At 41.7% G+C, this 21,522-nt stretch overlaps 1 protein-coding gene across 7 annotated transcripts; it reads left to right on the top strand.

The window, feature by feature from the left end:
- The first annotated feature begins 919 nt into the window (after positions 1-919).
- LOC109513948 (poly [ADP-ribose] polymerase 6) lies at positions 920-18,256 on the top strand. 7 transcript variants are annotated; one of them, XM_019866694.1, is made up of 24 exons: positions 924-1,152; positions 4,021-4,113; positions 4,398-4,475; positions 5,955-6,049; positions 6,646-6,706; positions 6,954-6,969; positions 7,138-7,204; positions 7,469-7,618; positions 8,258-8,408; positions 8,999-9,130; positions 9,339-9,434; positions 9,867-9,959; positions 10,235-10,360; positions 11,085-11,150; positions 11,318-11,385; positions 11,889-11,937; positions 12,068-12,180; positions 13,299-13,371; positions 14,841-14,910; positions 15,306-15,385; positions 15,453-15,519; positions 15,600-15,684; positions 16,448-17,367; positions 17,435-18,256. In XM_019866694.1, the coding sequence occupies exons 2-23, from the start codon at positions 4,111-4,113 to the stop codon at positions 16,533-16,535; spliced, it is 1,827 nt and encodes a 608-aa protein (XP_019722253.1). In that variant the 5' UTR covers positions 924-1,152; positions 4,021-4,110; the 3' UTR covers positions 16,536-17,367; positions 17,435-18,256. The 7 variants fall into 7 exon arrangements, with proteins under 7 accessions (XP_019722257.1, XP_019722258.1, XP_019722253.1 ...); XM_019866696.1 differs by having other exon boundaries at positions 6,879-6,969; positions 9,077-9,130; positions 15,456-15,519; XM_019866695.1 differs by having other exon boundaries at positions 6,879-6,969; positions 9,077-9,130.
- Positions 18,257-21,522: the final 3,266 nt, after the last annotated feature.

The following is a 21,522-nucleotide window of genomic DNA, read 5'->3' as shown; positions in this document are numbered from 1 at the left end:
ATGTATTAGAATGACACATTTATCTCTGCTTTGTAAGAACATAGAGATAATATTTCGCTGGTGTCTTTGGAATCCTCTTATCATCAAAACCATCACTTTTCAGGAACGCCCCCTCTCGCCACTCCCCAAAAAGGCATGTCTTTTGAGCCATTAGCATTGCATCGTGAAAGAGATCAAGCCATTTTCAATACCTGAGATGTGTTGATCATTTGCAATTGTAACAGACTCCGATGGGGTTGGTTATGATTTGGGAACAAATACTAAACTGTCCAAAATTTGAAAATGGGTTGTTGGTTGTCGGCCTGAAAGCAGCGATATGGAATAGATTCAATGCTGCTGAAATTGAAATGGATTTATATGGGACAGGAGAAGTGAACCAATCTTTTTTTCGTCAATGGATGCTACAGCTTCTTGTTGACTTTGAAACTTAGCTTGTAGCCGACGTGTGCACATTTTGAGCATGGCGTCTCTGATCCACTGGTGAAAGGACACTTTGATTCTCTTTGATCTCAAACTGCTTTAAACAACAAAGCCTATGAGGGGAAAGTGGTTAGGACTGCACAACTGTCCCGTGTTTTGTTATGTGTTGTGTTCATTATTTTACTTTATGCTTGTGTTTTATGTGTTGTTTATTATTTTTCTTTGTTAACTGTTTTGTAAAGCGCTTTGTTACATCTGCCACTGTTATGAAAGCCCGATATAAATCAGCATCTATTGTATTTATTTGAGCTCCCTAGTGCTGACTTGTCATTTTCAAATATTGTGTGCGCCAATACAGTAATATTGATTGTAGATTACTCATCAGCAGACAATGACTGACATGCGCACAAGCCTTTCCACCCTCCCTCACCCTGCCTCCCCTTTTTTTCATATTTATTTATTTTATCCTTCCTCCTCAGCAGCAACAGTGCAGTCAGCTGCGGGTCACATGACTTGGCTGTCTGCTCTCACTGAGCATGCTCCAAACCCTTTAGTGTTGTCAGGCAAAATACACGAGACAGCGGTCGGCGCGGCTTGAGCTGACGTTGACAAGCACACTGTCTCACATCGTGGAGTTATTTTTGATGATCTTGCTGTCGTCTGTGCTTGCAGGCGCCAGGCAGGAAGAGGCTGAGACAAGGACAGCATCCTGCGTCTCCATCCTCTGTGAAGGTAAATTTGGAAGAGGGTTTTTTTCTTTTTTTTTTGGTTGGGGGTGTACAGGGTATGTAGAGAGGGGGAGGGGAAATGTGCCTGACTGCATTTTGTGCTAAATAATCTTCATGAGGAGAAATGAGGACGATGGTGCTGCGTCGGTATGTGGCACCACAAAGCCTTTGGGGATGAGGATGGAGCTTGGGTGGGGGGGGGGGGGGGGGGTGTTGTATGTCAGGACATGACATGGTAGAATTCTGCTTTGAGGATGAAGGTCTTTAAAGCGACTCGGCGCACAAAGGCAGCATGAGGAGTCTGTATTGATGCTTCTATTTGGATTTTGTATCAGCATTCTCTACCGTAATGCTCCGCTGTGCTGCTGCTTTGGTGTGTACAACACGAAAGTGGTTCATGTTTTGGTTTGGTAATTGTGTATACGGTCTTTTGTGTCACAGCTGCACACCCGCATTTGACATTCATAGAACTCACTGAACCAAAATAGGATGGATCGCTTTTTTCTTTTTCATCCATGATAGCTTTGGAGCGAGAGCGGAACCTTTCACAATGCCGTCTGACAGACGATTTATTCAGAAACAATGGAAATAGTAGAACAGGAATCATTTGTTTTGAGGTCAAACGATCATCTGCACAAAACCCTTTTTAAAGGGGAAGTCGAGTCAAACCTTTTCTTGACAATAGAATGTTGTATGCGCTCCCACTTGACTAAACACAATCATCTGATGAATATTGTATTTGTGGAACATGAATTAGGCATAAAAATCCGTTTGTATCCATCTCATGGCTCGGCCATTTTGCCACTTGCTGTCGACCGAAAATGACATCACAGTGCCACGGCGGTCAGCTTGCGAACGTCACATGACCAAACTCAGTAAACAGGTGAGCCGCGACAGTCGTTATCTGAGCCCTTCGGCACTGTGATTTGATTTTTAGTTGACAGCAAGTGGCACTTGAAGTGTGTCTTTGACCCATATTTAGTCATGCCTGTATAACTCCCTCATGTCCGCAATGAAACTGTTTTGTAACCAGATGTTGTCCTTGAAGCAACGCCAACTCATCAGTTAACCTTGCCGAACTGCTTACTGGAGACTTTGTGGTGACGCCCAGGGCATAGGAATGCGCCAGTTGATACCAGCTAGAATCGGTTTAGACAGAAACGTATTGCCTAGTGGAAAGTCCCGATATCGCACAACCGTTTCGGTACCGCCCTTCTGATAATATAAATATGTTCTGAGGCCTTTGTGTCTTTGCACTTGTGATTTGCGACAGCCATTGTCTGTAACTCATTGGTGCCCGGAATATTCTGTAAATAAAAGCTTCAAAGAAACTCTCATCGTCTCCAGCCTGTATTCGGATAAACCAAGCAACCGCTGTAACATAATTAACATTATCTGTCATACAAGTGTGACAAAAAGTTATTTGATTTGATTCTGCTGTTTAAACAACAGATAAATCTCCAAGTACTCTTTGTTATTTTAATGACAAATTAAGAGCGCAACAGAAGTTACCTCATATTCACATTTTTTATGAGGGATTGTAAGACAAATATAAGTTAGCCATTGTAGTATAAAAGTCAATAATCAATACTATTTTCATCAATTATAAATGATTCCTTTGATAATAAGTGAGGACACAAAGCGACTACTCACTCAGCCACATGCAAAATAGCAGATTACAGCTAGCATTTGTTATTTTTACTAAGATAAGATGACGTGGCACCAACACTCCACATAATTCCAGTGAATAGTCTTCTTTTCTCACATTCATCCATCGTTGAGCCCTCTTTAAATGTTGCAAAACAGCCAAAGAAAACCGAAACATTCTTTTGTTCTTGCTGATTGTTCTTTGGAGAACTGATGTCTGTGGAAGTATGCTCAACTAAATCTCCTCTGGGAATATTTGTGGCCACTTTATACTCCTCTTTTTTAAAATAATGATGAATGTATGAATGGTAGAATATTGATCTGAATGTTCTTAACTCCTGTTTGGAGTAAATTGAGTGAATAAATAATGACCTCTGTTGGTTGCAGCCAAGAGGTGCACACCATTTTGGCTCAGCTCCTTCAAGACACGATTAATCAACAATGAATTCCATGCAAATCCGCAGAATCCTTTGCAACCATTGGATCGACAATTATGCACATCCTTAAACGTGACATTAAAAAAATTCCATTCACCATAACAGCAAATCAGGAAATGTTATTTTTTACCAATGTGTTTTCAAAAGCAGAAATACCATTTTTTACGAGTATTAAAAGTTGAGCCAACCTGAATATATTTTTTTTCCTTCTCGAGGAAAGCACACGTGACGACATAACACAAAGACAACCTGAGTGATGAACATCCAGCACCCCCCCCTCCTCCCCACACACACAGGCTCCACAGTGATTAATGCCACTCTGAAAAGGAAGCAGAGACGGTTGTTGCTAGGAGACAGCAGGAAGGTGAAGTGCAGACATTTTAAAGGAGAGTGTGCCGACAAAGAACAAGAATAAGAATAAGAAAACCTTTATTCATCTCACAATGCAGAAATTCCCAATTTACAGCAGTAAAGTTATGCAAGGAAGAAAGTAGAAGAGCAACAATTATAGGAGATGCTGTAAAGGCAGCCACTCTCGCGGCGCCATCTTGAAGTCATAATCACAAAATAATACAACACCACACATAAGCCACAGACAGTCATTCCATCTTAACCACTTTTCCGCATACTCTTTGTTGTTTTGAAGCAGTTATAGATGAAAGGATCAAAGTGTACTTTCACCAGTGGATCAGGAGAAGAGTGTCATCATAAGAGATGGCCCCACCTCTTTGTTTCTACATAGCCATCTTTTTTTTAAAATCAAATTGTTGTTTGTCCATTGTACCAAGGTGTGCAAGACATCCTGGCTTCCTTCCCAGCTGCGATGGTTGGCACGAGGCCTAAAGCTGTCTGATTGAACCCGGAGAACAGCCGAACCGATGGTAAGCTAGTTAGTCTCCTATTTGTTAGCATTACTCGCTTAGCCAAATGCCCGTATTCTATAAGTCTCAACTCCTGAGTACATCAAATAAAGGCTATTTATTCCACCGGACCTCTGGAGACTTTGCTTGGTTATTTTTAATCACTTCGTAAAAGTGTCATCTCTGGTTCTTTGGAGATAGATTTATAAAGCTCTGTTTTGAAGCCCTTGAACAAACAAATAGTGACTTTTGATGAAAGGCCCAGTAGGAAATGCTTGCAGTTTCTATCTTGTCAATGCCCACAGGATATCAAAGGCCAGTGTTGGACCGACGAGGAATCTGATGGGGAGAACGAGCCGGAGCAATTCCTGTACGGGATCCAGGTACGGAGGGACGGGTTCAGTCGTTTGCTGCTGCTGGCATTCGGGCATAATTAACCTTGACATGCCAGATGGATCGTTTTGTGAAGGAGATTATAGAACAAATCTGTGTGGAATAGAGCCATTAGAGGAGAGGAAGTTTGTGAAGGTGTCAGCAGTTTAAAAAATATGGAGGGTGATTATATGAGCATTATAGTATGTATTCAGATCTTAAAGTCAGATCAAAAGACTTCTTTTTCACAAAGGTGACTGACACGTTTTTCAAGTTCTGATAAAATTGCAGCTTTGTTCGCAACACCCATTTTTACTCAATTTAGTGACTGCCGTTACATTTGCTGCAATCCCAGCAAGGGTACATGCGTAGGACTTGTAACATCTGAGAGACTACACACAATGAGGAAAAAAAAAGTCTCACGTTTCCTCTGATGTGTGATGTACTCCAGATGATCAATACAGCACACCACACACATACAAGGTCTGGACTATTCCTGCTGAAATGCTCGTCTCTTCACAAGGATATCCTGATCAAATGTTTTAAGTGTTTTCTTTGTTTAACATGAGCTGTTGAAAAGCGATCGGTGGTACTGTCTGCCTTTGCAGGACTGTTCACCTGTCACCACCAGACACCTTTTAAAGCACTGTCCCATTCCGCAAAGATTCTATATTTCACTGTAACTTGGACGATCCCTAACTGCGTTATCATCCAAGATCTGTAATTGAAATGTAAATCCAGTCAGGGATTTCGGAGCTCGCCTCTCTTGTCGAAGTAGAACATGAAAGCACAGAGGAAAAGATAAGGATGAAGGTCTGCGAAATGTCTTCGTGAGCTGAGGTGATCAAGAGTCTAACTTGCCGTCTCGATGGCAAGAGATGTGGACAACAGTCAGGCCTCATGTTATCGACATTTTTGAGCCAGCTGGCGGAACTGCATTGCTGCGCTTGATGATAATTGTACCAAAAGACAGCGTTTAAAAATACTTTCAGCACATTAAACTTGCTCGGAAGTGGACTGCTGAGAATTGTTTCACATATTGATTTGGCCCGTCTTCAAGTAAATATGAATGTAGCTGTTGACTAACAATATAGTGATTTGCTTGCCGGACTTTGGTGCAGACAGCGTGGGCTCAGTATCCACTAAGTGACACTGTGAATAGTTGTCTGACTATGTGCTGTGACTGCCGAGCATTCCGCGGTGTGGAATTACATTCACAGTGATCACGTACTGGCTATAAAATGCCAAAATAATGTTGTCATTATGGAAACTGATGTAATGTGGTTTGTAAATCTGTTGAATAGCTTTTGCATAGTCATCATAACGATGTAAACTTGATTTACTGCACTATGTTGCTATTGCTATTGCTATTGCCATTTACATGTGTCCTATAAAAAAAAAAAAAAAAAAAATGAAGTGTTGATTTCATGACACATGCTCCTCCCGTGTTTATGTGCTGCATGGTTGACGGCCCAAAATGTTTGTGACAGGGGAGTTGCGCCGGTGACCTCTACCGCCATCCTCAACTCGATGCAGACATTGAGGCAGTGAAAGACATCTATACTGACAGTGCTGTCTCCGTCAGGTACACGCAAGCGCTTGCACATGTGCGCGCGCGCACACACGCACACACACACGCACACACACACACACACCCTCCACCCTGGACTGAACAGTACATTGAGGGTTGATGAAAGTCAACTACGGGAACCTCTGCAAACACTGACTAAGCCCTGTACTCGTTGCCAAGTAACCACCAGGTAACAATAAGCAATGCATGTGATGGAATTGTTTCCTACACCAGTTGCATGAAAGCCAGCTATGAAAAACTGGAGAAAAAAAAAATCATACCTGGTTTCTTGTCAATTTTAAGGTGACCATAAACAGCACATGCAATTCAGTTGTAGGTTGATGGACCACCACAAAGACAAACCACCGGTACACTTTGGACTGGTTATCAGTCAGAAGCACTCTGAAATGGGAATGATCCCTTGTCAACTCCATTAAATTTGGGTGCAAGATGTTTGTGTAATCCTGCTGAACAAAAAAAAAACAAACAAAAAAAAAAAACAGTATAGATCAGTGAAATCAACACCTCATACTCACACTTCATGTTTTGGAGCTTGGCAGAGGTAAACATCTGTGTTTAAATAAACGCCTATAACTTGTGTCTTTGAACAGGGAGTATGGCAGCATTGATGACGTCGACATCGATCTTCATATTAACATTGGCTTCCTCGATGTGAGTCAGCATTCTGATAATTGTGCATCGCCACTGTTATTCTTCTTTTGCACATCCAGCCAACACAACCCATAATGCCCCGCATAGTCCCCGTTTAATCATGTGAGGAGAAATTATAATTAGCTGGCTAACATTGCATATATGTGCATGTGTATGTGTGTGTCTGACTCAGGAGGAGATTGCGACAGCTTGGAAAGTTATCAGAACAGAGCCCATTATTCTGAGACTTCGCTTTTCTCTTTCTCAGTACCTCGATGGGCCCGGTGAGTAGAGATGTCGTTATTGATGTTGATGGCGCTTTTTAGCAATTTGTGCCACGCGCCTGAGCGTGGGAGGTGAGTAGCACGCACGCAGCACGACGAGGCAGCGGAGGCTCAGGAGAAGTGTTTGCGTGACTGCCCTGTGTAATAATGTCAGTCGTTTTCCTGCAGAGCCATCAGTCGATGTTTTCCAGCCTTCCAATAAAGAAGGATTCAGCCTTGGCTTGCAACTCAAAAAGTGAGTTTTACCTGTCTGTATTTTCAAATGCTTTGATGCTATAGCAGTAGTGCCATATGCAATTGTCGGAATCCTTTGACATAATCTCATGATAAATTGTGCATATTGCCGAAGAAGTAACTTAATTCAATTTTAGTGAGGGTGTGGATAATGGTGTGTATGCCAGAATTCTAATGCATCTCAAACTAACGACTGTTCTGCCATTTTGTCATACGAACATTTCCCTGCTCGACACCTTCCCTGCGCTCTTGTTATAATTCACAGGATCCTGAGCACATTCACATCCCAGCAGTGGAAGCATCTCAGTAATGAGTTCCTCAAGGCCCAGCAGGAGAAGAGGCACAGCTGGTTCAAAGCCGGCGGAACCATCAAAAAGTTCCGCGCTGGGCTCAGCATCTTCTCTCCAATCCCCAAGTAAATTTCTCATATCTGTAATGCAAGATGCATGCATGTTCATCAGTTAAAAAAAAAAAAAACAAGCAACAAAAACAAACAAACAAAAAAACGGTGACATTCCTGTCTCGGTTAGCTTTTTGTGTCGCTGTCAGGTCAATAAATTTGAATTATAAATTTAAAAAAAATCTTTAAATTGTTTATCACAGAAAGTATTCATGAAAAAGCCAGCAGATTTTTTCATTTTTCAGTTATATTTATGAATACAGTTTGACCTGTAACATTAGAGGACGATTAACTGTTTGTACAGAGAAGTATCCTCTTGTCATTCTTACTGGCCCAAAAAGCGTAAAACATAATTTATAAATAAACTTAGCCATAGCATTAAAAATGAAAACAATTTTATTTTATTACCGTAATCATGTAAAAAAAAAAAAATACAAGTGTAAAAAATCTGCCTTATTTTTTATCAAACAATTCTACTTTAGCACATATGGCACTTCTATAGCACTATTCAAAACCTCCAAAGATACATTATTAATGAGGATTTTGTTCGTATGGAACAATTAAACATGTTATCAACGACAAACGCACCATTGTCTCATAGATAGCAATTCAACAGGAATTGCTGCGAATGATTTGTTTGTTCTCCTTTTCAAGGTCCCCAAGCTTCCCCTTGATCCAAGACACGGTCCTGAAAGGGAAGCTGAGCGTGCCTGAACTCCGCGTGACCCGCCTCATGAATCGATCCATCTCATGTACAATGAAGAACCCGAAAGGGGAGCTCTTCAGCTATCCGCCAAATAGCCAGGTGAGTGTGTCTCACAATAAAAATACAATCAAATCTGTCATTCCCCACTTTTCTTGTATGGACAAATTATGTCAATACTTCAATTATCATGTTTTTATGATGAGAAAGCCAAATTGAAACCACAATTACATTTTGATGAATTGCCCAGCCCTTGTGTATGTGGTGTGTGAACTCGCCACCAACACAAATGATGCGGGAACTGATTTGCAACATCTGCTAACACTCCGCAAATTAATTTATCGGAGGGATTGCACATGCATCAGTAAGTGCTGCCGTTTTCATTTGTGACTAAGGCTATCGCTCAATCTTTTTAGAATTGATTATCCAATTGATTATTCCATTGATTGCTTGAATAATCATTTGGACTGTTTTATATATTAATGAGTACCCAAGACGTAGCTTTCAGTTTTTAAAAAGAGTGAGGACTCCTAAGGTCAACTATTCGAGTGAAGTACGGTATATCTTTGGACATTGAATTCAAACCCACTGTTTGATGTTCTCTTCTCTTATCACTCACCGCCATCCCTTTACGTCTCCATGTGTGACTGTCGTACCGTTACCCATAATACTCTCTCCACTTGACTCATCAGACCGTGGCGGTCCCGGCGGCCAGGGCCCCTGCACAGATCACCACCAGGCAGCTGATTGAATTGTTTTTCTCATCCCAGGCGGGCGGGCACTGCAAGAACATTCCCACACTGGAGTACGGCTTCTTAGTGCAGGTGCAATACAAACTCACTCAGGTTATAACTTACTGCGTATGAGACTCGAAGCAATAGTCACTATTCATCCATTTATCACAATTCATGCATAGGCTACTCAGTAGCTCTCAGTGATCTTTACATCTCAACACTGGATGAGAGAGTTGAAAACAGGAAGACAATTGTTTTTGCATGTGTGTGCATGTTTGTGTGTGTTTTCCCTGGCCAGATAATGAAGTACTCCGAGCAGAGGATCCCCACGCTTAATGAGTACTGCGTGGTCTGCGATGAGCAGCATGTCTTTCAGAACGGATCCATGCTGAAGGTATCAAAGACACAGATTCATGTTTCTAAGTCCAGTCGTGTCCAGGTTATAACAGGAATTAGCCGCTAATGGCGATGTATCAGCTCAATGTACACTTTCATAGTGCTCCTTGTCAAATCGCACAGACAGAAGAAACACACAAACACCAGTCACAAAATTCCACCTCACAGAAGTCCTTTGCTTACAAAATTTGGTTAGTACCAGCTCCCGATTCCTCATCATAGGCCAAAAACACATGAAGAAAAAAAACGCGAAAGCGTAAACATGGCTAAATGCTTTGATGCTGGCTGAAAAGAGATGTAGTGAAATACATTTTTGATGATATACATTGTTTCTAAATGTTGGTTAGACGACCAACTTTGACGAGCTTAAGATACTCATGTATTTAAGTATAGTGTGTGCGTGCTTGTGTGCGTGCGTGCGTGCGTGCAGCCGGCCGTGTGCACAAGGGAGCTGTGCGTGTTCTCGTTCTACACGCTGGGCGTGATGTCAGGGGCTGCAGAGGAAGTGGCCACCGGTGCAGAGGTGATAAGCACACACACACACGCACACACACTGCAGTGTTGCATGGGTCCATTTTTATCTAACAGGAACTATTTTTTCTTGCTATTTCTCTGCATTGTAAAATATTGGTAGCATTGTTCAATATTACTAAAATGCATTTGTACGACGAAAGGCCTCTTAACCCGAAGAGAGGCCTCCTCCATTTGAGTAAATAAGCACCCCCAGCTACTATTTGCGGACAAGATAGCAATCTCAGGGAGAATAACAGCAATCATATTTTCCTTGCCGTTCTGCAGGTGGTAGATCTCCTTGTGGCAATGTGCCGCGCTGCACTCGAGTCTCCACGCAAGAGCATCATCTTTGAGCCCTACCCCTCGGTGGTCGACCCCAATGACCCCAAGACTTTGGCCTTCAACCCAAAGGTCAGCATCCGTTGAAGTACTGTTGTATAAATATCTAGTACATTAAAAATACATCATCTTTCTTGGGGAGGAGGAGATAGTGAAGGGGGCGGGGCCTTTTATTGCTTACTCTGAAGCCAATTGATGTAAATGAGTAAAAAGGGCAATTTTTTTTTCTTTTCTCATTTGAAAAGTTTCTATTGTACATACAGCGTTTTATCGAAGTGACCCTTAGTCAATTGAGATATAATCCTGACACATTTTGCCAACCATTGCGATGACATTGCAACACAAAAATTCACTTTTGGAGAACCAGATGTATTCTTTAATCCTTCTTAGATGCGGGATCCTTGGCATGAGTTAGGATATTTTGATCTTGTTCTTAGATATTAACAAGCCACACCGGGGGTTTTTTTGGCGGGGGGTGGGGGGGTCATTATAATCTTGAATAATTAAATACGAATTGTTTTGAAGGATTTTTTGTATTCAAAGCATAATATTATTTCTTCATTGTGAACCCACAAAGTACAGTGTCGCTCTTTGGAAATATTGGTGACATTTTTGCAATAGTGTGATGTGATTTGAATTAACCAGTTGCACTGCTAGATGGAGCAATTTAACTGTAAAACTTGATTGGTAAATGAGGGCTATATTTTTGTCCTTTTGTCCTGCTTTTAAATGTGTGCATGTTCCTCCCTCTCTTTCATCACACGCAAATGCTGCTGGGCTCCACCGATGAACACAGAAGAAGAATTACGAGAGGCTGCAAAAAGCGCTGGACAGCGTCATGTCTATACGGGAAATGACCCAGGTACAATAAGTAGCGTATTGTAAAATAGACGGGAAAAAAAATTCTGCTTTATTGCAGTGCTATGCATTCACTGTCTTCTCAAGCGACCTTTGCATTTGTCCTCCTTGGCAATAAAGGGTTTATATTCGATTCGCTGAACACAGTACATTCTTGTGTGTTTTTGCCAGGGCTCGTATTTAGAGATCAAGAAGCAGATGGACAAACTGGACCCTTTGGCCCATCCCCTGTTACAGTGGTGGGTGGAGAGAACATGTTAAAAATGTTAAAAAAAAAGGAACATTTGCTCCAAATTAGCAGATGGATACATTAAATGAATAGAAAGTTGAAAACCTGTACTCTGTATATGTTTCACAATGAAACGCTCAATGAGCACACAGCAATCAGATATAATAAGGCGGGATTTGCAGCGGGGACAGTTAAGTGTGTTTGATGGACTCTTCTGACAGCCAATGGCAATGCGGTGGAGTCTGCGGAGGTTTCAGACATAATCTGTTCAAGGCTCAAATGGTTCCCTTTAATTGACTTGAACCTTCATTAACCGTACGAGCAGTGTTACAAGTCACACGTCAACTGTCTTATCCGTCCGTCTTACAAGTATGAAAAGATATTGACTGACATTTAGTAAATTATTATATTCGTAAACGCCAACATGTTACTTCTGATATCATCAATGATTAGGAATCACTTGATTTGATTTTAATGCTGCATTATTTTTGTTTTCATTTTGTCTTTTTGCAGGATTATTTCCAGTAATAGATCTCATATTGTCAAGTTGCCTCTTAGTAGGGTAGGAAATCAAAAGCACCGCCTGTCGATGACCAAACAGGTTTTGCTTTGTGTCATGTGAGGGTTCACTTCTCTATTCTGTCTCATTTCGTTTCCTCTTTCATGTGACGACATGATCCTCATCGTGATAGCAACTGAAATTCATGCACACTTCCCACCAGTTCCTGCTGCTCAGCAGCCCTCCAGCCAAGGAGGCTCGTTTCCGCACTGCCAAAAAGCTCTACGGCAGCACCTTTGCCTTCCAGTGAGTCTGTTTTACTCCCTCCCGTCAGTGACACATTTTGCATCCGTTCAATGTTTTTGTGTGGCATCACATGGCACAGCCTACATTCTTAGTGTTATATAACAACATGAGTCCATGCCGGTGGGCTACGGTCAAGTAGATTTAGATGGAGCAACAATAAAACCCCACCACTCAGCAGGTGCATTTTCCTGGGACGCATGTACTGTAGTGTGTCAGCATCAAAGGCAAATGTTAGACTGCTAGCTAGGAAATAAATGTATTATCAAATAATTGTCTGCTAGCATGTCATCAATAGCTATTTGTTGATATCGTCAGTGGAAAGGATACTACCGTGAGTTGCATAATTGTAAAAATATTGATTGAATGCCGTGATAGGCCGCAGACGACTGTAAGGAACCGTAAGGAACCGTTAAAAGGAGAACAATACCCTAAATATAGCACAAACCAATACGAAGCTACTTGCCAGTGTAAAATGATAATTCCTGTATTTCTACAAATAGTGCTAGGTGTGTTTGTTTATTCAACTGCAGAGTGTACTGTCATCGGTATGGCGTTTCTTGAAGAGGAACCCACTTTTTCTACAAATACAATTTTAAAATAATGTGTTAATGACTTTTCCACTGAAATACAGGTAAATATATCTTAAACAATACGCTTAATCAGAATGTAATACAAAGTATATCATGAGGAATGTAATACTGTGTATTGTTTATTTATTGTGGCCTACTCATTGAAGAGAGTAGTACAAACAGAGCCCTCTTGCTTTTTCGAGAAATCTGCACATAACCATAAATGTTTTTTTTTGTACATATATAATTATATAATGTACAACTGAATCCACTCAGAGTGATACATTGAGGTATGGCTTTAATTAGAGTGGTGGCTGTTATTTTAGGAAATACAATAGTTAAGATTGACTATTGTAGTTATTGGCTCCCTGATACTTCCAGGTCATTTGCATTGTGAGCCCCCCCTCCCCCCCAAAAAATAATTCCCATGGCTGAGAAGCAAATCACTTAACATGGACATGAAAAAAAAAAGAACTTTGCAGTGTACATTTTGTTCAGGGCATCATTCACATGCTTCTTTTCTCTCATCTCCCTCTACACTTGCTCTAGTGGTTCCCATATAGAGAACTGGCACTCTGTTCTGAGAAATGGACTAGTCAATGCCTCTTATACCAAACTGCAGGTACGTCATCCCCGGCAGTTTGCCTTCTCGGACCGTCAGTCTGCTTTGCAACCGAGCAGGCTGGCTGTCCGGCTGATTCATTTTTGCAGTTAATAGATGCCAGCTTCCCTTTTCGGCACTTGAGCCAGCAGGGTGTACTGGCAGAATTTCTCCCCAGCCAGTGTGTGCAACAGGGGATGCCACACCTGTTGTACCATTAGCTAGGAAGCTGCCTGTGCGCCCTCTTGGAGTGAACCACTTAGAGCGCAGTGTAGGCTAGGTCTGACGTTGCAGAATGCAAAGGATAAGGGGAGCCATGGTGAGTAAAGACTTCTAAGAGAGCTTCCATTGGAGGAGGTCAATCACAGCTCAGTGAGTAAAACCCAATGTGCTTTGTAAAGACGAACCATCTTCTGGCTATACGTGAACGCCTTTTACTACTTCTAAAAATAAGGATTTTCCATATTTCCATGTTGCTCTTCTGTATTAACCGGCGGAAGTAGTATCAGACGTGTAACAGAGGTGGGACGACAACAGAGCAAGAACATTTCGCGGTATCAGCAGTGGAATGAGAAGTTTGACACTCACTTGCTGTGTTGAAAGCAGTTTTCCCAATCCAATAAGTATTTTTATTGTCACACCATACACTGGCACTGACTGACTTTTTCCATTGTTTTTTTCCTATGTTGCTCTTCTTCTGCAAACGTTGTACATTCGGACATAGAACGTAGTGAATTAAACAGTACATGAAAGCAGTTTTGCTACTTACCAAATTTCCAACATTAAATGTAAGATCAAATATCTCTGGGTGCCTCGCTCCATCCACTGGTGTATTTTTCTATTTACTTTTCCGACTCTTTTCAAGGACGTTCGTGATCAAATTAAGAGATGAATTATGCGGCAAGAAATGTCTCCGTTTGCACGACACAACTGCTTTTGGAGGAGCGCCGAAGATCAATTTAACTTGCTTCAAAGTCATATCAGGAGGTTTATTTTTAAACTTGGATGATCCTTCTTGTGGTTCTGATGGCTGGAATTTGTGCCTCCTTTGTCTCAAACATTTAAGGTGTCAAATCGCCTCCTCCCCGCAATTTGAATATCATCGTCACCTCCACTCATTCTGTCCGCCTCTGAAGCATATTGCACTAAATGTCTCATCTTTAGAATGGATTTTTACTGTGTGGTTCAAGAATCAGATATATTTGCTTCCAAGTGGTACAATTCAACTGTATATAGATAGAAACGCTCGACTACTGTGCTCCGTACTCCACCTTAAATCATTAATGTGTCGATGTGTGTATGCACCTGTGTTTCTGTGCCATTGAGGACGAGCGGGGGCAGGGGTCGATTTGAATCCATGTGCAGCGCTTTGAGTTGCAAATTTTTTTTTTGTCTGAAAAGCAATATAATTGAACTTCGATTGACTTATCGTTGAGTGTTTGTTCTGCACCACACTGATCCTTCTTTCTCTCCACTCTTTCCCAACCAAGCTGCATGGCGCAGCATATGGAAAGGGCATCTATCTCAGCCCCATCTCCAGCATATCTTTTGGATACTCTGGTAGGAATGACTCACTTCTCAGCCCTTTGTCCTCTCGTCTCCACCCTGTCCACTTTTGAGTCCTTTACAGCGATGACTGCATGGGTGTGGTGGTGGGGGCGGGGGGCGTTGATTCATGTGTTGTGTGTTCATGTCAAGTGCTGGGCCTTGAACTGTCAAACCTTTGTGTTGTGGCTGTGATTTGATGATAGCAAGTTGAGCCCTTTGTCACTGTCATGTCATTTTAAGTTGACAGCAAATGGCAAAATGCTGCTTAAGTCATATTGCACAAACTCAATATTAATGAGAGTGCCGCGTTTCGATGAGTGCAGGCGCATAGAACAGATTATTGCAAAGAACATTTTTGAATTGATTCACCCTTTAAAGGAGGGCTGTTTGGGTTCTACTTGGTGCAGGAATGGGGAAAGGACAACACCGCATGCCCACCAAAAATGAACTGGTGCAGCGTTACAATCGCATGAACACCATACCACAGGTAAGGCGTGGACTCATGCTAAACAATCCGATCGGTGTTTATCACGCACCCGTTTTGCTATTTCAAGCAGAGTCGTCCAATCCAATCGAGATTTCTGCAAAGTCGAAACTTGAACTGCATTGCACTTTGTGAAGGTAAAAACAAAAAGAATGACACCTGACTGTAACGAAACGCCACAGCTCATGTCGTACGCCCGCTCCCTCTTTTCAAACAGTGATCACATCCAAGGATCTGCAGAAGCACGGCAACATTTGGGTGTGTCCTGTGTCGGACCACGTTTGTACTCGCTTCTTTTTTGTGTGAGTAATGGCCTTTAAACTGCTTAATCCTCTTCTGTTGTGCTTGTTCTCACTCGAGTCTTGAGCGAGCTGGAGCATATCTCAGCTGACTTACACCAAGCATTCACATTCAAGCCTACGCAGTGGCCGCCACCAAGTCAACAGTTGAGAATTGATATTTGGCAAGATGACACCATGTGCAGTTAACGTGTTATGTTGGTCGAAATTGGTCTGCAACAGTTGTGCACTGATCAACCAATCAGAAGATAGAAAAGTACTGACATTATTGCGGGCCAGATGGGAGTCGAACTTGAAATCTGACTGGTTAAAGAAACAGTCACATTGCTAATTTACAGGTACGTTACATTGGGCAGCACTACTGAGGCCGTGGGCAGATGAGACTGACACGGCAGCACGTAGAAGCTGAAATCTAACGTACTGAAGATACTGCACAACATATGAGGAAATATGGTAGTTCTTACCAATTTTCGTATTTCATCGACTAAATAAGACGGCATCGGCCCTTGTAGCATTGAATGCAAGTGAGGTCAGAAAAGAAAAATACATGGGGTGTGTGGCTAATGCCAGCTGACTAATGGATCTAAGTACAGTATATTTCTCCATTTCGTGTACCACAATGTAATCAATAGTGGTCTGACAGTTATGAGGTTTTGGGTTTGAATCACCTGTGTAGAGTTTGCAAGTTATCCTTGTCCTAGCGTGGCTTTCCTCTCAAGAGTTGTTTGTTTTTGTTTTTTGGTTGGTTTTTTTTTTGCATTTACAGGTATGAAGACGGCCAAGTGGGAGACGCCAACATTAACACACAGGAGCCCAAGGTGCAGAAAGAGATCATGCGCGTGATCGGGACCTAGATCTGCATCATCAGGCTGATGGAGGCTTTTGCAAGACAGGATTCACTTCATGTAAAAGTAGATCCATGCATCGCCGTGGGTGAGAGGTGCGCAGAGCAGCGGGGGGGGGGAAAGAAAAAAAAAATCAAGCAAGTGAATGTCTTGGAGGAAGCGAGTTGACCTGAGATCTATTGGGAGGACATTCTTGTGTTCTTTTCATTGGACTATCTTACGCTCTTGCGGACACTCTTTACCGTAAAAATGTTTACCGTTTGGAAAAAATAAATCTGGCATGGCTTTTCCTCAGTTACAACCTGCTTCATCTCTTTTCTTGCCGCACATGTATTGTATCTCCAGCTATATTTTTTTCATTTTCTATATACAATTATACTGTATATGTATTCCAATGATCGCTACATTCATTTGTGGGTCACCTGTAAAGGATGTAAACACACACGGGAGTTTTATCTCCTAATTTTCCTTAATCCTCCTAGGAGCTTTAAAATATGATGCAAAACAAATATTGTGTATTGGGCTTTTTCAAATACAGTAGTTATGTGTTTTTAGATTTGCAGGGCAAGCCGCATCAGGCATTCTGGCGGGCCATACATAGCTCATCGTCGGTTCCCCGCCAGAGCAAGAGATGATCGCACATTATTTTTCATGTTGAATATTGTTTGAGTAATGGCACCAATTATGTCTATACAATTGTGATTTAAAGGGCAAGCGCAGCTCTTGTCATTTGGTCCTTGGCCAATGGAATTTGTTTGCCAGAATTCAATAAGGGCAGTTTTGAACTATCCACTAAAGGCACTTTGATATGATGAGATTCATCAATAGTGTTTGTTATTTTGTCATGAAGATGATATGATGAGATTCATCAATAGTGTTTGTTATTTTGTCATGAAGAATCCTTGCAGCCAAACATTGCACGAGGTAAAATGTCCTTAATACTGAAGTGAAAAAGAATGTGTTTTTTGGTTATTTGTTCCTCAGTTCCTACACATAGCAGGCATTCTCTAGGGCAGATAAATCTATTATACTGGAATTTGATTTTTCTGTCCATTGTTTGAGCAGTACATTTATTACGCAAAACTATTGTCTATTGAGCACAACTTTACCAAGTTGTTGGTAAAATGAAAAATGTCAGCTAATTTTGACATCAAAAGATCTACTGAGTTCCCAACCAAATGAATGAATGACAAGATTGTGTAACTAAACAGCACCTTACAGTAATGTATTCATTTTCCATGATTGATATGTTACTTTTGTGGGCATTACTTTGTCCTGTCAAAATCAACTTGAGAAAATACTACAAAATATGTTCCGCGAGTCCTGACGAAACAAATTGGATGTATTAACTGCACATATTAGCAAATTATAACCCTGTATAGATAATTTGGTTTCTCAGTTTATAATTTATTGTATGTCGATAATTTGTGGGCAGCCATTTTCTCTACATTGTATGAGACATTGCACTTAACCCTTGCCTAAAACGACATGTCCTTTGCATCCTGGAGGGAAAAGGAAATATAAGTACATTGTCATATTCTGAACTATGTATGTCTGTACAGAGAAGGGCTGTAAATATGGATGAAATATATCCAGCAAAGAACTGGTGCTTGTTTTTTTTTTTTTGGTTTTGTTTTTTTTAATTCTCTTGCCGCTTGTCTCCAGTGTGGAAACTAAAGAAGATGGTCAGTGATGTGAAGTGGGTTTAAGAAAATAAAATTCTGATTTTGTAGTTTTATATAAACTCTCCTGTCCTTTGAGAACTTGACCTACAAAAGGATGATGGGCAGTAACCATCTTTCAGCAGAAGGGAACACTCCATCAGCACAGAAAGAGTCAAATGTGTCCTATAAAACGAGATGAATAAGGTCACAATGTAAACATCCTTCCGCAATAGTAATCACCCTATATCAGTATGATTTTGTGTTTTTTTTTTTTTTTTTGTGTAACTAACTTTATTCTTGTAAAACATCCTTTTTCCTCCTCGTCACATTGGTGTCATACATAACTTTGTTTTGGTGAAAAATATATTTTCCCTCGGTCGCGTTTGGTGATAGCCCAGAGTGTGGGAAAACAAAATGGCAGCATTTAAGTGCTTTCAGTAACGGAGGCATCACTTCATGCACTGCACAGTGTGTATGTGGCACATGAACACATTCCTTTACACAAACTCCACTTTTGATGTATTGTTAGAGTGAAGCCCTACCTTTTTGCATTTCGCGATTGACGAATCGAAGTTTTATACTGTGGAACGTGTCATCAACTTGAGATTTTGTGTTACTGTATTTGTATAACATTCTTAAAATGCCACAAGATGGCGCCAAAGCACTAGCTAAGAGTGAAGTGTTAACTGACGTCAAGGTAGTATAAAAGTGATACGCCTTGACTTGAGACTAACATCTTTTCATTATGGAGGAGGAGCGAAGTCTAGCCTGGGTTGTTAGCGAGATGTAACAGTCAATATACACGCATACTTATAGTGCATGTTTTCAAAATCCTAGCATCTTTATTCTCAAGGGTCGTGTTGTCAGATGAGTTTGACTCCATGTGCCCAAACTTGTGATTTTGTGGTGTTGTGAATGTAACAAGTTGGCTCGTTGTGCTTATGTTGTTGTATAATAAGCAGATGACGGCCACTATGATCCCTGCAAGTTCTGCCCCGACCGTTTTGGCCTTAGTACTTTCTCCCCTATTGCTTTTTATTTATTTATTTATTCATTTATTTATTTAATTTTTCTAAACCAGAGCCAGCTGCAAGTGTAGAAGAAGTGTAATTTCACAATCGGCCAATAAGAGGAGCTCTTGTTTTTTTAGTGATCTACCTTTCTTTGCACTCTTAAAGTGACTACGAGACCCATAAACACACTTGGCTGTGGATGTTTTGTAGAGTAAGAAGAGTAGCAACACCAGAGTCAACGAGGTCTCTGGTAACTAACTTGGCGGGCACGACCCGTGGACCATCGAAGGAAGTGCGGCAGTTCGATTCACGCACAAAAGGAGCAATTACCAGGGGAGTTGTGTTAATCAAGCACTCTTTTATCGAGCTCAGGGACACGACCCCAGAGGAGGTCGGCGGGTTTGGCCTGAGGCTGTGCGGAGATTCACCCCTGCAGTGTAAGAAACGGAATGTGAATGTTGTGCATGGCAATTAATGTCGAGCTATGGACTGCGCACGTTTTGCGTCGTTAGGCTTGTTGGGCAGTTCCTCCCCGGAGAGCACAGGAAACAAGCATCTTGATTTAACAAGTAGATGCCTGACTTGAGCTAGAGAACCAAAAACAGCGGTTACGGGTGATTACTGAGCACAATAGCTTGCGGACTGGTTTGAGCGTACAAACTATGTGTCAGTTCATACCAGGTAAAGACAACAAGATTCAATTCCCCTGCTTTACAGTCCGGCCCTGAGCTCCGGCGAGCCCAAACTCCCGATCAAAACATAGCCCGGCTCCATCCGAGTCCGTGATTTTTATTTTTTTCACTCCCTAGTTGCGTGTATGCACACTTCATCTTTGTCATTTTTTTCCAGTAGGCGGATGCCAGTTTTCATTCATATATATATATATATCATCAGCATTATTTCGGATTTTCCCATCCCTCCCTGGTTCACTCCATGGGGCGACCATGCTTGAGCCCCTTGAACTCCCCTTGGCAACAATTGAGCAGGAAACAAAATCGAAGGACAGCAATACTCTTTGTGGGAGATATGGACCAAGTCCTACTGGGAAGAGCAAAAGTGGTTGCACCAAATTAAATCGACTGGATCCAGATACAGATACGACTTTTAAAAAAAGCATCGATTTCCAGATGATTTTGCTGTCTGAAGTGACTTGATAAAATAAAATAGAGCAAATTCAACACACCATTTTTTTCTCACCATGGTGTGAGGCGACCAAAGCGAATCAGGATGTGGGGGCATCATAAGCCGGTGGGGCTAATGCCCCATTGACATGAAGCCAACAGCTGTGTGGGTAATGTTTTGTAACACGGAGCCCTTCTGTTTCTCAGAGAGCGTTACAGGAGATGCCGTGTTCCATCTTCAACAAACGGCTTTGAGGCTCTTGTCATTCACCCCCTAAGTCTTAATTATCACTCCCTTCTTTTTTGCACCCCCCCCTTCCATATGCACGCTGTATTATTCCGTTGCGCAATTTGCAAGTGGTGCAAGTGGCATTTATGACAATGGGCTCGGCCAGCCCTTCCCCAAAAAGGGGGGGGGGGCAATAATGTGGTGCAATCTGGCAGCAACAGTCCCCTCCCTCATTTGTCTCTTTCTCTCTCCACCTCCCTACCACTTCTGTTCCTGTGTGCGTTTTCCCTTTTGTTATTAATTTAATTTTTTTAGCATTCACACCATTCGCACAAACCGCCCCCCAATCTGCCTTCAAGCGGTGGAAAAGGAAATAGCTGATGTTGATTTTTTTTTTTTGGTCTCCCCCCCTCTTCTCCCTCCCTGTCTTTTTCCTCTCTACCTCCCTTCATAATTCATTTTGGGATTAATTCCTCCTCGTCTTTGGAGACAATCCTAATTCTTTATTATTTCCACTTCACGGGCTTGATGACATCCACGTGTCCGCATATCATATTCAGGAGGAACTTTATACCCGGTAGACCTTCTACTTTAATTCCTCGCGATACATTTTGTGGTAGTGCGGTGTGGCGGATGACAAATTAGCACGTGTGCCTCACAGTGCAGAGGTGATAGGTTCGAGTCCGGGCCCCGGTCTTGCTGTGTGCAGTTTGCATGTTTCTGACAAGGTTTAGCATTTCAAATTAGGGTTTCAAGACAATATTCGGATTAAGAACATGGAGGTTTTCGAGACGTGGTTAGGATTTCCAATTAGGATTTGCAAACCGGGACTGGAGCTTTAAATGAGGGTTTCGAACACAAAATTAAGGTTTCAAATTGAGGACAGGATTTCAAGTTGGGGTTTCCCATTCAGTTTTCAAGTGTTATTAACGGTTAAAATGAAGACTTTGATTCAATTTAGGGGTTGAA

This window comes from Hippocampus comes, unplaced genomic scaffold (assembly GCF_001891065.2).
Source record: "Hippocampus comes isolate QL1 unplaced genomic scaffold, H_comes_QL1_v1.1 scaffold82, whole genome shotgun sequence".
Lineage (NCBI taxonomy): Eukaryota > Metazoa > Chordata > Actinopteri > Syngnathiformes > Syngnathidae > Hippocampus > Hippocampus comes.
The sequence above is the reverse complement of the archived record's forward strand: the minus strand, read 5'-3'. Positions and strand labels throughout refer to the sequence as shown.